This window comes from Martes martes (genome assembly GCF_963455335.1).
Source record: "Martes martes genome assembly, contig: scaffold_380, whole genome shotgun sequence".
NCBI lineage: Eukaryota > Metazoa > Chordata > Mammalia > Carnivora > Mustelidae > Martes > Martes martes.
Genome location: NW_027666688.1, coordinates 27,898 through 43,833, shown reverse-complemented (window position 1 = coordinate 43,833; position 15,936 = coordinate 27,898). Strand labels below are relative to the sequence as shown.

Sequence of the window (15,936 nt, the reverse complement as noted above, 5' to 3'; positions counted from 1 at the left end):
TAGGGATGACGGTAAACCATTTCACCAAACAGAAGGAGGGCCAGTCAGGACACAACAGCAGCTTAGGCCACTCAAACAGCAAATCTAATGGTTGTGCCCTCGGAAGTAAGGATTCTTGCTCTCTTCTCCTGTTTGGTGTCTTCCCCCATCTCTGTCCCAACTCCCTGAGAGAGGCCCTCTCTTTTGCTTCCTACCATACCAGCATGGGTTCAGAGCCCTCTGGGGCAGAGCTCCCCGGGGGACCTCCTCTCAAGAGCCAAGAAATGCATGCTTCAGGAGAAGCTCCATCCTTGGCTTCCTCAGCTCCCTAGGAAGCTCACACCCTGCCAGACAACATCTGCCTTAAGAAACGCCTCGAAATCAGCGGTCTGTCTGACAGGCACGCTGAGGCTTCCCCTCAACAGCAAGGTATCTGGCCTTTCGGGGGTGCCTACCCCCAATCCTGTACTCCCATCGTCTTTACTGGATTTTAAGATAAGGAAAACGAGGCCCTGAGGGGTAATTTCCCCAATTCTCATAGCCAATAAATGGCAGTGGCAGGATTCAAACCCATCAGGGTTTGTGTCACTCAACACCAGAGTATGACCCACCCGGTGACCCCGCGGAAACTTTCTTCTGTGTGCGTTAGGCAGCCGCTAGGCGCCAGGGAGAGCGGAGAGTTCAGCAGGCGGGGCAGAGCGCGCGCAAGGACCCTCCTCCCGGAGCAGAAGCGGAAGCGGAAGCGTCACCGGGCTGTAGCTATGGAGACGCGGGGGGGTGGGGCCTCCCCGAAGAAGCGCGACCTTTAACCTGCAGCCGAGGGTACGTCAGAGGCGGCCGCAGACGGAAGTACGGAGGCGGCGGCTGGGCTGCCGGGCTGCGGGGCTGCGGGGCCGTGGCGCTGCCGGGCTGCCGGGCCGCGGGGCTGCGTGGCCACTACGGGCCGGCTGCCATGGAGGTAACGGTGCCGGGGCGGCTAGAGTGGGACCGGGGCCCACCACCTCCCTGCCGGGCCTTTCCGCGCCGCGGTTCGGGACTCGGGGGTGGGCGCAGTGTGAGGGCTTGGCAGCCTCCCCTCCGCGCCCCGCAGCCCTGCTCGGCCCTCGTCTCTCCCTCTTGCCCCCGTCTCTCGCTCTTGCCCCAGAGTCAGCCCCTCGCGATTACCTGGCTCCTGTACAGCCAGACTGTACACGATTTCCCACACGACAGACCCCCCCCCCTTCCCTAGTTCTTTCTCACGTAGGAGTTTCCTACACTTGATTCCACGGAAAGGCTTTTACCTATAAAGATTCCAGCGTTCCGTCTGGGATTAGGAGAAGAGTTCTGACACCCGGGTTTGATTTTGTTTTGCAGGATCCTGTTCAAGATGGGGTGGCTTCACCAGCCACCCCTGGGACCGGGAAGTCTAAGGTGAAAAGAATACACTACTTTACTAGCTGGCTCACCGAAGGGTGGAGGGGTGATGAATGGAGCACTTTGGCATGGGTAGCGGGGTGGCCTATTTAAAAGAAGTCCTTCTCCAAGGGATCTCAATTTTAATTCACACAGTAACCAATCTTGTTTTTTCGTTTTTTGGTCTTTTTGTTTGTTTGTTTGTTTTTGAAGTTCCGTGCTGTGGAAAGAGTTGACTTTTGTTTACTTCCTGCTCTTGGTTAGCACTGCTGAGAGATTCTGCAGTTTTTCAACCATTAAAGCAATCTAATTTGTGAGCATTTATATAGTGTAGTGGAAAGAGCAGTGACGTAAGTGGGATTCAAGGGACTCTATTCTGTAGGCTTCTCCAATTAAAAAAAAAAAAAGTTGAATTAGGTGATTTTTATGGTCCCATACATTTAATACTCAGTGAGTATTAACCACTAAGAAGATAGTGGTTTATTGCTTGCATACTGTTTTTGGCACTTACCTGAACACTTAGTTACTTCATTTAAGCTCCATGGTAAGATTAAATGGTAAAACAGGTACTTATTTATCCAGATTTTACAGATGAGAAAACTGAGCCCAGGGGTTAAGTAATTCCCTGATTTCTTAAAAAGACTTACTGCACCCTGATTCTTCTTGTTACTCTAATTATGCTTACGTGTTTTCATGTAGCCATAAACTGATTTCAGCCTTGAATAGGATAATTTTACAGCTCCAAGGAGCTATAAGTAGAATTAGTCCCAGTCCCCTAATTTTACAATTAAATCAAAACCCAGAACGTGTCTTAACCTAAACAAGAATATATGTACAGAAGAGGATATGTGTTGGTTTTTTACATTTCATAGTAATTGCTTAACTAGTAATTGTTTAGTTGAAGTTGCATTTGCTGCTTTCTCAAAATGTGGTTTGACTGACAAAGATTTATTCAGTAGGATGTTTTTAGGAGGGCATTATGTTTGTGTGTGTGTGTGTGTGTGTGTGTGTGTGTGTGGTATAATAGAAACATGAGATATAACAAACTGGTAACATCATTACACCTTTCAGCTTGAAACATTGCCCAAGGAAGATCTTATCAAGTTTGCCAAGAAACAGATGATGCTAATACAGAAAGCTAAATCCAGATGTACAGGTATTGAGTTGAAAATATTCATCTTCACCACAATCTCATTGAAACACGGTTAAAAATAATGGGTTTTTAATAGTATATTTGCTTATTTTGTTTACTGGTATATCCAATAAAATAATAATTATAATGAAATCTATTATTATTTAACATTTTAACCATTTGCCTGTGTGGTTTTTTTTCCCATTTCACATCTCTAAACTGCAGTTATCTTTGAATTATTAAAATCAGGGAAGAGGACCCTAAAAAAAATTGTTAAAATTAAGCACATTTTTTTTTTTTACTTCATTTGGATTGTATATTGATCTGAAAAAGCATTTTTTTTTTCCTGGAGCAATCAGTTGAAATGTTAGAGACATAAGGTTGTGAGCCCAAAGAGGTAAAAAGAGGCCTCAAGTAAAGTAATAAAAGATTTCCATTCCTGGAATGTTGAAGTATATTTATTTGCTGAAGTTGATTGATTGCCTGTTCTCCCTTATATTCCAGAAGGATGTAGATATTAGTATCCTTTTTAATATGTGTGGGGAGGCCATGAATTTCCAATCATTAACAAATGTTAACTGCCCAGCCTAAAAGCCAAGATTTATTTTCTACTAGAAAAGGTCAAATTGTGTTTAGGGAGGTTGGATCAGCTTGTGATAAAGAGAGTAATACATTTAGAAAGGTGTTTTAGGCTCCAGACCTAGACATGAGTTAATGAAATAGGTTAGCATTTATGCTTAACATGAGGTTAGTTGTTGCTTTGATTATACAGTAAGAAGTTATTTACAACTAAAATAATATGTCTGGGATTTGCTTCAGAAGTATCAGGATGGGTAAGAAAAAAGGAAAAGGGAGAAGTAAATATAGGTCGGGATGAAACAAGAATCCATGTAATAATTGCTGAATTAAGGTGTTGGGTATATTAATCATGAGTTTTCCGTAAGAAAAAGGAAAGCAAAAGGTCATACTGGGTAAAGTTAATACTTTCTCAAAATATCTGCTGCTTAAATGTATTCTGATTTAGTGTTTTTTAAGAATGTACTTACTACTTAAGATAATAATTTCTTCATTTCTGAACTGGTTTTTTTTAAATAATTATTTAGAACTGGAGAAAGAAATTGAGGAATTGAAATCAAAACCTGTTGCTGGAGGAACTGATGATATTATTAAGGTAATGCAACAGTTGCAAATATCGCTTTAATTTTTATGTATTTACTTAGAGGAAATGTCTAATGACAAACCAGATTTCCTTTAAAGCTGTCAGTCTGCCAGAGCCGTCTGGCTTTCTGTCCCTGTTTTTTCACTCCCTCCCTGCCCTTGGTTAAGTTTTTTACCTCTCTGGTTGCCTGTAAAAAGAGTTAAATGACCTCTCCGTCCCTTTCTGTTCTAAAATGAGTGTTTCTTCCTCTCGTCTTCATCCCCCACACTCTGTAATTAGGGGGTTGCCTTAATCACAGCCCTGCTCTTCCCTCTCCCCCTCAGAAGACCCATGCTCAGGAATTTGATGATGATTTTTAGGCTGATAGATACATATAATCTGTTAATAGACATATATCCCTGGATGTGACTACTGACATTTATAGCTGTTTGGGGAAAGAAATATTTACCCATTTTTCTTGTCTTCATATTCATATTCAGACCAAATCCTCTTGCCTGGACAACCAGTGGCAGCACTGTTTTTCAGGACTTTTAACTTTAGAGACTCTTCAGTTTTCCTGTTTCCTTTATCCTCTACATGTGTCAGCCACCAGTGACTTCTCGTTCTTTCAGGATAGTGCTGCAGTTTATCAGTATGCTTTTTCCATTTCTATGGCTGTATGGTAAATGCCTCATGTCATACTTGACTTTTTTTGATACCTCCTCAACCAGGCTCTCTTTTTCTCTTTTAAGTTTTGCGTGCTCTTACCAGATTATAGGGTACTATTTTTATTTTGTTACTCCCTGTCAAAGAAGGTTATTCTTATTTATATGCCCTTAATCCTGACTGACTGCCTCCTCACCCCCAGTTTGGCCTAACCTTCTTTATAGTTTCTTTACTTCTCAAAGCTCTGCAGTAATTATTTTCCTTTTTTGTATTTACAATTTGAGTCTTGATACCTGTTCTTTGATTATACATTTATAAATTATCATATTCTTTTACTAGGGGCCTCCCAACTTGTGAGTAGTGTACAACTGAAGGACTCCCAGAGAGTTACTGTAAGAAAGCTTTAAATCCCGATGCATATCATGCACTGTTGTTTTGTTCTCTATTTAGCTAAGACAGTATATAAAGCTTGCACAGTGTGCACAGATACCATTTGGATTCACAGTGTACTGATTTACTTAAGTATTACTGGATTCATAGTAGTTTTCTTTGCTTATTTGGTCATTTTGTATTTTCTTAATCAGTGATAGCTAAAGTAAAACTACTTGATATTTACCTAAGAGTGTTGACTCTAGAGCCAGACAACCTGATTCAGATCTTTGGGTCCCTGCTCTGCCATGTACTACCTATGTGGCCATAGCTAAGTTTCTTCCCTTTTAGCTCCTTCACCTGTAGACTAGAGAAAATAATAATACCTACTTTTCATAGAGGTGTTGCATTTTGAGTTAATACATGCTTAGCACTTAAAATTGCATCTGTCATATAAGTTCTCGATAATTAATTATAGGGACACCTGGGTGGCTCAGTTGGTTAAGCATCTACCTTTGGCTCAGGTCCTGATCCTAGGATCCTGGGATCGAGTCCTGCATTGGGCTCCCTGCTCAGTGGGTAGCCGGCGTCTCCAAGAACGCTCCGTACTTCCCCTGTTTGCGCTCCCCCCAACTTTGCACCTACTATCTGTCACTATCTCTCTCTCTCTCTCTCAAATAAATCCTTTTAAAAAAATAATAATTTATTGTAATTATGTCACTGGCATATTTTGTTTGTTGGGGTATTTAACACATACACACTAAAAGGGGGGTTTTGTATTTGAAGAGAGAACCACAGAGGCTTCTTTCCTATTTAGTATCAGTTAACTCTTAGCCCTTGAAATACTTGGTACACACTTGCATTCCAGAATATCTAAATATCTGCCCTATATTTCCTCCTTATCCCCAGTTGGTGTATTCTCCCTTTCTGTCAAAACTACTGGGGAGAGCCCCGCATAGGGCTCTCTGCTCAGCAGGGAGCCTGTTTCCTCCTCTCTCTCTCTCTGCCTGTCTCTCTGCCTACTTGTGATCTCTGTCTGTCCAATAAATAACTAAAAGAAAAAAAAAAAAAAACTACTGAAGAGGAGATTAGAAAATTTGTCTAAGTTAACGAGCTTTACTTTTCAGGTTAATTTCATATTAAAGCATGTTACCCTCACCACTCAAGTTTCAGAAAGTAACTTTGGTAAAATTCATGGGAACAAAACCTTTGGCTTGTAATTCTAATGAGAGAAGTACTTAGGGGAGTGATTGAAAGAGGTATATATCAGTTATTCCATTGCTATCAGTAATTTTTCTGTTTTAGAAAAATCCTAAACTGTGATGTAATGTATTCTCTACACCTCTGGAAAAATTCTTGCTAAGTTTTATCTCTTCATTGGGAAAAGTACCCTGGAAAAATGTGACTCTGAATACAGAACTTTCTGTTTTTCATATAATCTTAAAAATTTATGTCTTTTTAAAAAAGTTTTAATTATAATTAAAATTTCTGGAAATCATCTTATTTCTGGTAGTGATCTTCTAGTGCATTGGGATACATCTAAAATTTTATTCAAAGCTGAATGTTTGACTTTTATTTTAAAAATAGGAATAATAATCCGTATTTTCCATGTCAAAATTTGAAGTGAACTTACATGCTGCTTCCAAGGGCAAGGGGAAGGTGAAAACGGCATGTTAAGAGAATGGAATTTCTAGTACAATCATCTTTGTTACTGTGTCTTTGCTGGAATCAAATCTATGTTGGCTTTTTTCAGTTGATGGCCTCTATATATCTCCTAAATTTAATAAATGTATTTAGGCTTCCCCTGATATTTAGCAATCAGAAGTTTATGTTGCAATGCATTATGTAGTGTGAAAAACTAATTTTAAAACTAAAATTGTTTTAACCAAAGTAATATATGCATGTATTTAAAAGTAATGCTAATAACTAAAGAGCTTATTATAATACTAAGTAACTTGCAGAATTATTTCTGTTTCTAAATAATATGGTTATACTGCTATTCCTTGATTTATTCGCTTTAGACGTTTAGTTACTAATTTGCCATTACAGCAGATGAAAATTTAGCTGTCTTTCACAGCAACTCCTACTTTAGAATGGTCAAAGCAATCAGATAATCTTTTCCATTTTTTTCATGGACCACCTCCTTCTAGAGCCTTCTGTCCTGCACTAATTTGTTCTTGTCATTCTCTACGTCTGCCACAGTTTTACTGGAATTGGTCTTGTGCCACGATCCTGTGAATTTCTACACTGCTTTCCTGTATTGGCCCCTATTTGCTAGGCAACATGTCATTGACTTTCTTGGTTAACTTCATCTTTGTAGAGCATGTCCTTCAATAGCATCCTAAGAAGGGATGGAAAATGTTGTCATCCCATATTTTAAAATAGCTTTAATCTACCCTTGGCTGAATAATAGCTATAGCTTGATAGAAAACTCTAAATTTTCTGCATGTTTTGTTTTTATTAAACAAAGTTTTTCTTTATTTCATGTGAGTTCAGAGGCAAGCAGATCTAGGGTGATAGTGGACTAACACTTCGCATTTTAACATTTATCTAGATTTTAACCTTTAGGATTAACTTTATCTGGATTCATGGTGAATTGGACTTATGATTTTCCTGTTTGTAAAGTCCTCGGATATTTGTATCAAGTTATGCAAATTTTATAGAATAACTTGGGAATTCCTTCTTATTTTGTCTGAACAAGTTCATATGTAATTGGATAATCTGTTCTTTGAAAATTTGATGGAATCCACCTGTAAAACTTCCTTCTGTTTCGTAGACAACTTTTAAGCCACTAGTTTGATTTTTAAGTAGTTGTAGTATTAATTGCGCTTTTTAATTTTTTCCTTGAGTTAATGAAGCTGTATTTCTCCACCAACTTTTATACCTTTCACTTCAGTTTTTAATATTGTTGCCAAATAATTGTTCATAATACTCTCTTAAACTGTTGTATCTCTGATTTATATGTAGATATGTTTTATTATTATTTTTATGATTGATTGTGACTTCTGTCTTCTCTTGGTCAGTCTTGTTAGTTGTTTCATTAGCATTTTTTTTTTTCAAAGAACTGACTCTTGTTGATTTAGTTTCTGTTTCATTAACTTCCGATCCTGTTTAATTTCTGCAGAGAACAAACCTGTCTCTGAGGAAGACAGGACACGGGTGATTTCTTGCCTATTATTCTAACCACTTCCTATTCAGATTTTCAACCAATCCCCAATTTTTGAATCCCATACATTATACTTCCCTTAACAGTATCTGGGGCCTCCAGTTTCCGAGCATTTAGTTTCCTAGAGTATTTGCCAGCTTCTTATATGTGTTTCCTTGTAAAGGTACTGTAAGTTATACTTTTCCTCTTTCTAATTCAGTTCATCCTTCACTTTTCAGTTTTCAAAAAATATGGTGAAATTTCCCATATCCTCACTTCTTTTCTCCTTTTCTCTTTGTTCTTTTGTATAGACCTTTTTAAGTCTTTTATCCTTACTTTAGTGTGGTTTGGAAAAAGTGAAGAGAAAATTATGCATGTGATCAATCCACCATATTTAACCTCAGGCAAACAAATCATCCTGTTCCAAAACAGGCATTGACTGAACGTCTGGATGCCCTTCTTCTGGAAAAAGCAGAGACTGAGCAACAGTGTCTTTGTCTGAAGAAGGAAAATATTAAAATGAAGCAAGAGGTTGAGGTAAGGTGACCATTTGAAGTTAGTTTTTTTATTTGTTAACTAATATGTCATGAATTTTAAAGCCAAGACCTTAACAAGCATCTGATCTGATGACTTTAATAATTTACAAGGAAACAAATTGATAGCTAAAAAAAAATAAGATCACCTGGCTACATAGAAGTGGACCCAACATTGTTGCATTGCTTAATCTTCCTTATTGCTGTAATGTCATTCTTAATTAAAAATTAGTAAAGATTACTTGTTTTGTGAAAGAGTACTTACTTAAGTAAATTGATTCTCAAACATACTCTAAATATCATTATCTATTCAGTTCTAAGATATTGGGTCTGGGCTCACTTTCTCCAAAAGTTCTTTATTATTTTATTCAGGAGATACTAATTAAAGTCTTGACTTAATGCAACTTACATAATTTATCACTTTTTAAAAGGAAATTAAACTCAGATTTCTTATTTCTTAGTTATTACTTTGTGTTGTTTGTTTTTTTAGTCGTCACTTTGAATAGCATATTCAGTACTGTTGATATGCAGTATATTGTCTTACTTAAGGTAGTCACAGCATGCGCACAATTCTTGGAATCTCAGTATCATGTTTCTGTATGTATATTTTTGCTCGCTTCCTTTTTTAATTGGCCTGTGGCTAATATTTTTCCTGAAGGCAGGTGTTTCTTTTGTCTTAAATAATTGTTGTGTGCTTGTGTTTATAATAGGACTCTATAACTAAGATGGAGGATGTGCATAAGGAGTTTGAAGAATCGCAAAGAAACTATGTGAAAGAAATTGAAAATCTGAAAAATGAATTAGTGGCAGTACATTTCAAGCACAGTGAAGATAAATCTAGCTTGCAAAAGGAACTGGAAGAAGCAACCAAAAAACAATTAGAACTTTCTGAACAACTTAAATTTCAGGGTGACTCTGAAGATAATGTTAAAAAACTACAAGAGGAGATTCAGAATATTAGGCCAGCCTTTGAGGAGCAAATTTTATGTCTGCAAAAACAATTAAGAGCTGCCACAGATGAAAAGGAGAAAGAAATTACTCATCTCCAAGAAGTCATTGAGGCTAATTCCCAGCATTACCAAAAAGATATTAATAGTTTGCAAGAAGAGCTTTTGCAATTGAAAGCTATACATCAAGAGCAGGTTGAAGAATTGATGCACCAAATTGAAGCATCTGCTAAAGAACGTGAAGCAGAAGTAAATAATTTAAACCAGTTAAAGGAGAATTTAGTCAGACAATGTGAGGCAACTGAGAGGAACATTCAAGAGAAATATGAATGTGAATTAGAAAACTTAGAGAATGCGCCAAGTGCAAACCATGAAAATCAGATGTGTCCTTTGGTCTTACAAGAGGATGCTTTTGTAGAACAAGTAGTAAACGAAAAAGTCAAACATTTAGAAAATACTTTAAAGGAACTGGAGTCTCAACATAGTATCTTAAAAGATGAGGTAACTTATATGAATAATCTCAAATTAAAACTTGAAATTGATGCACAACATATAAAAGATGAGTTTTTTCATGAACGGGAAGACTTGGAATTTAAAATTAATGAATTGTTGCTAGCTAAAGAAGAACAGGGCTGTGTAATTGAAAAATTAAAGTCTGAGCTAGAAGATTCAAATAAACAATTTTGCTATACTATAGAACAACATAACAAAGAAGTACAAAGTCTTAAGGAACAGCATCAAAAAGAAGTATCAGAACTAAATGAGACATTTTTGTCAGGCTCAGAAAAAGAAAAATTAACATTAATGTTTGAAATACAGGGTCTTAAGGAGCAGTGTGAAAACCTACAGCAGGAAAAGCAAGAAGCAATTTTAAATTATGAGAGTTTGCGAGAGATTATGGAAATCTTACAAACAGAACTGGGGGAATCCGCTGGGAAAATAAGTCAAGAGTTTGAATCAATGAAGCAACAACAAGCATCTGATGTTAATGAACTTCAGCAGAAGCTCAGAACTGCTTTTAATGAAAAAGATGCTCTTCTTGAAACTGTGAATCATCTCCAGAGAGAAAATGAAAAGTTATCCCAACAAGAATTAGTACCAGAACTTGAAAATACCATAAAAAGTCTTCAAGAAAAGAATGAAGTATGTTTAGTTAGTCTCAGTCAGAAAGATACCATGTTACAAGAATTTGAAGCAAAGATAAGTTCTCTTACTGAGGAAAAAAATATTTTTGTAAGTAAAATAAAATCTTCTCATGAAGAGATGGATAATCTCCATAAAAAATATGAAGAGGAAAAAAAATTGATTATAGAACTTAGGGAAAAAGTGGAGCAAACTAGCCAGTACAACAGTGAACTAGAACAAAAGGTAAATGAATTAACAGGAGAACTAGAAGAAACTTTAAAAGAAAAGGCTCAAAATAGCCAAAACCTAGAGAAGCTTAAGATTCAATTAAAAACTATTTCCGAAGACAAAGAAGCACTGTCATGTGAAGTCAAGTCTCTTTATGAGAAAAATGATAGATTAAGTTCAGAAAAGAATCAGTTAAATAGGGATTTAGAGGCTCTCCTGTCCCAAAAAGAAGGAGATTTTATGCTTAAGGAACACCTTTCTGAATTAGAAAAGAAACTTCAGTTAGTGGTTACAGAACGAGATAATTTAAGTACACTTCTTGAAAATGAGCAGGTTCAGAAGTTATCTGTCAAAACTCAGTTGTATGGTTTTCTTAAGCAGATGGAGTCCAAAATTTCAGAAGAAAACAAAGAGCAAGATATTGCGAATGTTCTGCAAGCTATAGGTGAATGCTTAACTAAAATAAATGAGGGAAAACACAACTTGATTTTTCAATATGATAAAAGAGTAGCAGAGTTAGAAAAAAAGATTGAGTGCCTTCAAGAAGAAAATGTGGTTCAGTGTGAAGAACTTCGGTCTTTACTAAGAGACCATGAACAAGAGAAAGTTCTCTTAAGGAAAGAGTTAGAAGAAACGCTGTCACATAAAGAGGCCTTGCAGTCTGATCTTCTAGAAATGAAGAATGCTAATGAAAAAACAAGACTCGAAAATCAGAATCTTTTAAGTCAAGTTGAAGAAGCCTCTCAAAAATTATGTAACAAAAATGAAACCCATGATGTAAAAGAACAATGTTTTGTAAAGGAACTTGAAAATCTGAGGCTGTCACTAGAGCAAAAAGAAGCTGAATTAGAGGATGTGAAAGCAGAGTTGTTGTTATTAAAGGTACTATTATTTCATTAATTTTTTTTATAGATTTTATTTATTTATTTGTCAGAGAGAGTGAGCACAGGCAGACAGAGAGGCAGGCAGAGGGAGAAGCAGGCTCCCCACTGAGCAAGGAGCCCGATGTGGGACTCGATCCCAGGACCCTGGGATCACGACCCGAAAGGCAGCTGCTTAACCAACTGAGCCACCCAGGCGTCCCTCAATTTTATTAATTTAAATAAATTCTTAATCCTAGTCCTAGATTCTAGAAAATATGTACATTGAATTTTTACACTTTGAAGTTAGAAGTAAATTTTCATCAGTTAAGCTCAAGTGACAATTTTCTGAAAGTACATTAAATATTTTCATGTTGTGTATCCTCTGTCCACATTGGTCACTTTTTATTTTGATCACTTTAGAATCTTGATCTTGCATAAGATTAAATGATTAAGGGGTTAAATGTCTTGGTCAAAATCGTCCACCCAGTCACCATCAAAACTACAACATGAAAAAGACTTGAATTTCATTCTTGTGTGATATACAGAATACTTTTTTTTAAAAGATTTTATTTATTTATTTGATAGATCACAAGTAGGTAGAGAAGCAGGTGGGAAGCAGGCTCCCTGCTGAACAGAGAGCCCAGGGACTTGATGCCAGGACCCGGAGATCATGAGCTGAGCCGAAAGCAGAGGCTCAACCCACTGAGCCACCCAGGCACCCTACATAATACTTTAATTCTTAAAGAGCACTGTTGAGCAGAAAACTGGGCTATTGCAGTGTTTAACTTCAGCCAAAATTTTAGATTTTTCTCCAAAAATTTATGAAAGTATGACGAACTATAATCATTTAATCTTTTCCTTATTGTATTATGTGTTTTATATGTGTCAGGTTGTTCATCTTGACCTTGGATACTGCTGTGTTTTTTTTTTAATAGTAAATACTGTATGCATGATAAAGTCAGTATTACGTGGTCTATAAAGGTGAGAAAAAGACTTTTCATCAAATTGCTTTTTATGTGAATTTTCTTTAATGAGGATTTTTTCATGCATGACATGATGGCCAGTTCATCAGGGGGAAGAAAGTGATTTTTTTCTTGTTTTTCCTATAAAATCTAGGATTCCTTAGAGAAATCACCTGTGGAAAATAATCAATCTTCTTTAGTAAAAGACCTGGAAGAGAAAATAGGTAAGTGTGGTTTTGCCTATGGCGTTACAGTGAATTACACACATTCTTTTAGTGTTAGAGTTTATTGAGAAATGTGGTAACCAGTTAATGAGTTGTTAAATCGTAATAACTAGCTGTCTCTTTCTAATGTCCCCATTCTTGCTTCTCTGCCATCTGTTTGCCTTCTCTTCCAAAATTACCACTTTCTTGTGTAATCCAGAGGACTGATGTGATTCCCTTTATATATGGTTCCATGATTGTCTTGGGATTTTTCATTGATTTAGCAAACTTTATTTGAAGGCCAGGCTATGGTAATAGCAGAGTGATTAAGATACAGACCATGTCTTCAGAGAAGGGGCTGTCATTGCAGTAATTTGAGGTGTGGACAAGATACAGTGCTGGCATTACAGGAAGGCATGATTAACTGTCTGTCTTGAGTTAGGAAAAACATCACAAAATAGGCTATACTTTTGTTGTGTCTTGAAGAATGAGAAATTTGACAAGAGAAGAGGCAAGAGGGAACAGGTGCGTGTATGTTAACATATTTAACATCAGGGAGCATACCAAGAAGTTCCTGGAGGGAAAGGAGTCCCATCACAAAAGCAGTAGAACGTGTGCAGAGCAGTTGGAAATTTCTCCTAACACATCTTCATCAAACTAACATTATGGGGTAGCCATTTTATTCCCCTTTAAAAATGAAGAAACAAATACTTTGAAGTGTTAAGTAATGTGGCCATAATGCTTCAGTTTAGTGCCCAGTTAGTCTGGTAGGGGAGAGGGTGAGGAGGAAGTAAAAGATTTTATGATGAATCCTGTTTTTCTTCTGGTGAATGATTGGAGCAAGTAGAGTTAGATGAGATTAGGAACTCAGTTTGAGACATGTTTAAATAACAACCCATATGGAGATGTCAGGTAGATTGCTAAATATGCAAATCTGGAGTTAGAGGGAGGTAGCTAGACCAGAAATAAAAAGTTGCAGTTAACATAATAATTGCATTAAAAGCCATGAGATGGAGATCACCAAGGAAAGGAATATAGAAAAAAAAAGATCAGAGACATTATCTGTCATTTAAAAATTTGAAAGTTAGGAACAGCAAAGGAGATTGAGAAGGAGTAACCAGTGAGTTAGGAAAACCCAGAGCATAAAATGTCTTGGAAATTAAAACCAATGAAGCACAAGTGATGGAAGTGTTTCAAGAGGAAACAAATATTTAATCATGGCAAATGCTGCTATAGGTCAAGTAACATTGGTACAGTGAACTAATCATTAGACTAAGCAACATAGAGGTCACTGGTAACCTGATAACCTGTTCTGTGATATACTAAGGCCAGAACCTGATTGAAATGAATTCAAGAAAAAAAAATGGGAGAAGAGAAACTTCAGAGCATGTGTACACAACTCTTAACACAGAGTTTTGCTGTACAAGAAAGAGATGAGACAAAATCCAGATGGGAAATGTGGTGATTTGCCTTTTGGTGTGTGTGTGTGATGTTTCACCAGTCCTTCTATAACCTCTTCCCATCCTGTTTGGTGCTTCCACTGTTTGCTCTTAGCTTTAAAGCTCTTGATATTTTCCTTACTGCATATTGGAAAAAATATATTGGGGGGATTTGCTGCACAAGAAGGAGGGTGCATTGCTGCACTGATGCCTGAGTCAGTGAGAAGGTACTGAATAAAATGCAGAAGTGGAATTGCTGGCAGGTGCTGCACACACAGAGACAGTCACCTGTAGCAGAAGTCACCTGTAGCAGCAGAGGCTGTGAGCACAGGTACATCTAGATTAATGAGCAAGGACAGAAATTCAGATTGTAACTTAAGCAGAAATAGCAAGAAGGAAGATCTGGAACACAGGAGTTGAAATAGAGGACATTGCTAAAGACATTAAGGGAGAGATCAGGATTGGATACATAAAACACATTATGGGTTTAGTTGTAAAAATCACACCTGCCAACCAAGAGGAGTGTGCCTATGGAGCCTAAGTATTTAACTGTGTCTGGTATTTCCCCTACATGACCCTGATTTGCACATTGCCACCAAAAGTCCTACAGTACTTGAGTTTCTAGGATATCTTTTCTTTTTTTTTTTTTTTTTAAAGACTTTATTTATTTGAAAGAGAGAGCACACAAGTGGGGGTGGGGAAGAGCAAAGGGAGAGGAAGAAACTAACTCCTTGCTGAGCAGGGAACCCAATAGGGGGCTTGATCCCAGGACCCTGAGATAATGACCTGAGCCAAAGGCAGACCCTTAACCACCTGAGCCACCCAGGTGCCCTCTAGGAAATCTTCTAATGTTAAAAGAGTCCTAACAACCTCTCCAATTTCTAGCTGCTTATGAAATGATTTTTTTTAAAAGTAGACCATTTTGGTGGATTACAGGAAATGAACATTTTTTACATTGTTTGCCTTGCTTAGGTAATGAATAAGCTTTTACTTAAAAAATATTAATATTTTTTGCTACTTATTTCAGTACTTTTAATTCCAAATTACAGATTTTATGTTCCCGATTAAAGGTTAATTTCTAAGGCTAAAGTAAGTAAATAATTTGGATTTTTTTTTCCTTTAGAGTTCATGTATAATTCTTTCATTTTGTGTTTTTAGGATATCTGGAAAAAGAATCCAAAGAGAAAGAGGAAAAAATAAATAAGATAAAACTGGTTGCTGTGAAGGCAAAGAAAGAACTAGATTCTAGCAAAAAAGAGGTAAGGGGACTTAAAAATGCAAGATTCAAGAATCTTACATGTTAGAAAATTTAGTTTTTCTGTCCATAAAAAACTTACCATATATTTAAAATAGGCCCAGACTCTACGGGAAGAGCTAGAATCGGTTCGATCAGAAAAGGATCAGTTATCTACTTCCATGAGAGATCTCATTCAAGGAGCAGAAAGCTATAAGGTAAAAGTTATTTTAATAGCAAGTTATGTTTGTAACTTCTAAGTTAAAGAATATTACTAGAAATGTAAAACTCTTGTCCATAACACAGTCACCTTGTACTTTTTAGTGAATCCTTTTTTCTATTGTTTTTGTGTAATGTGGTAGCATCCTAGTGTCAAGATTTTAAGTGTCTAAGCTTTAAAGTTCTTTCAAGCTATTATTTTTTAAAACTAAAATTCTGTTTTGGGATTTCCTAATAAAATAAGTAACAGAAAAGATGGCTATTATTACTGTTATTACTTTATATTCTGGCCAAGTGAATAAATTGAAAGCTCAAATAACAGGTTTAAAAAGGAAAATGAATGCATTATTTGGAGGTAATAA

At 36.9% G+C, this 15,936-nt stretch overlaps 1 protein-coding gene across 1 annotated transcript in view; it reads left to right on the top strand.

Annotated features, from left to right (window-relative positions):
• Positions 1 to 796: 796 nt before the first annotated feature.
• LOC308337841 (GRIP and coiled-coil domain-containing protein 2-like) overlaps positions 797 to 15,936 on the top strand; it is a 40,912-nt gene continuing 25,772 nt past the window's right edge. The window contains exons 1-9 of the mRNA XM_080831380.1: positions 797 to 937; positions 1,333 to 1,389; positions 2,443 to 2,527; positions 3,607 to 3,674; positions 8,254 to 8,358; positions 9,065 to 11,536; positions 12,634 to 12,703; positions 15,280 to 15,380; positions 15,475 to 15,573. Coding sequence (XP_080687506.1) covers positions 932 to 937; positions 1,333 to 1,389; positions 2,443 to 2,527; positions 3,607 to 3,674; positions 8,254 to 8,358; positions 9,065 to 11,536; positions 12,634 to 12,703; positions 15,280 to 15,380; positions 15,475 to 15,573 — 3,063 coding nt within the window. The 5' untranslated portion in view covers positions 797 to 931. The remainder of the gene's footprint in view (positions 938 to 1,332; positions 1,390 to 2,442; positions 2,528 to 3,606; positions 3,675 to 8,253; positions 8,359 to 9,064; positions 11,537 to 12,633; positions 12,704 to 15,279; positions 15,381 to 15,474; positions 15,574 to 15,936) is intronic.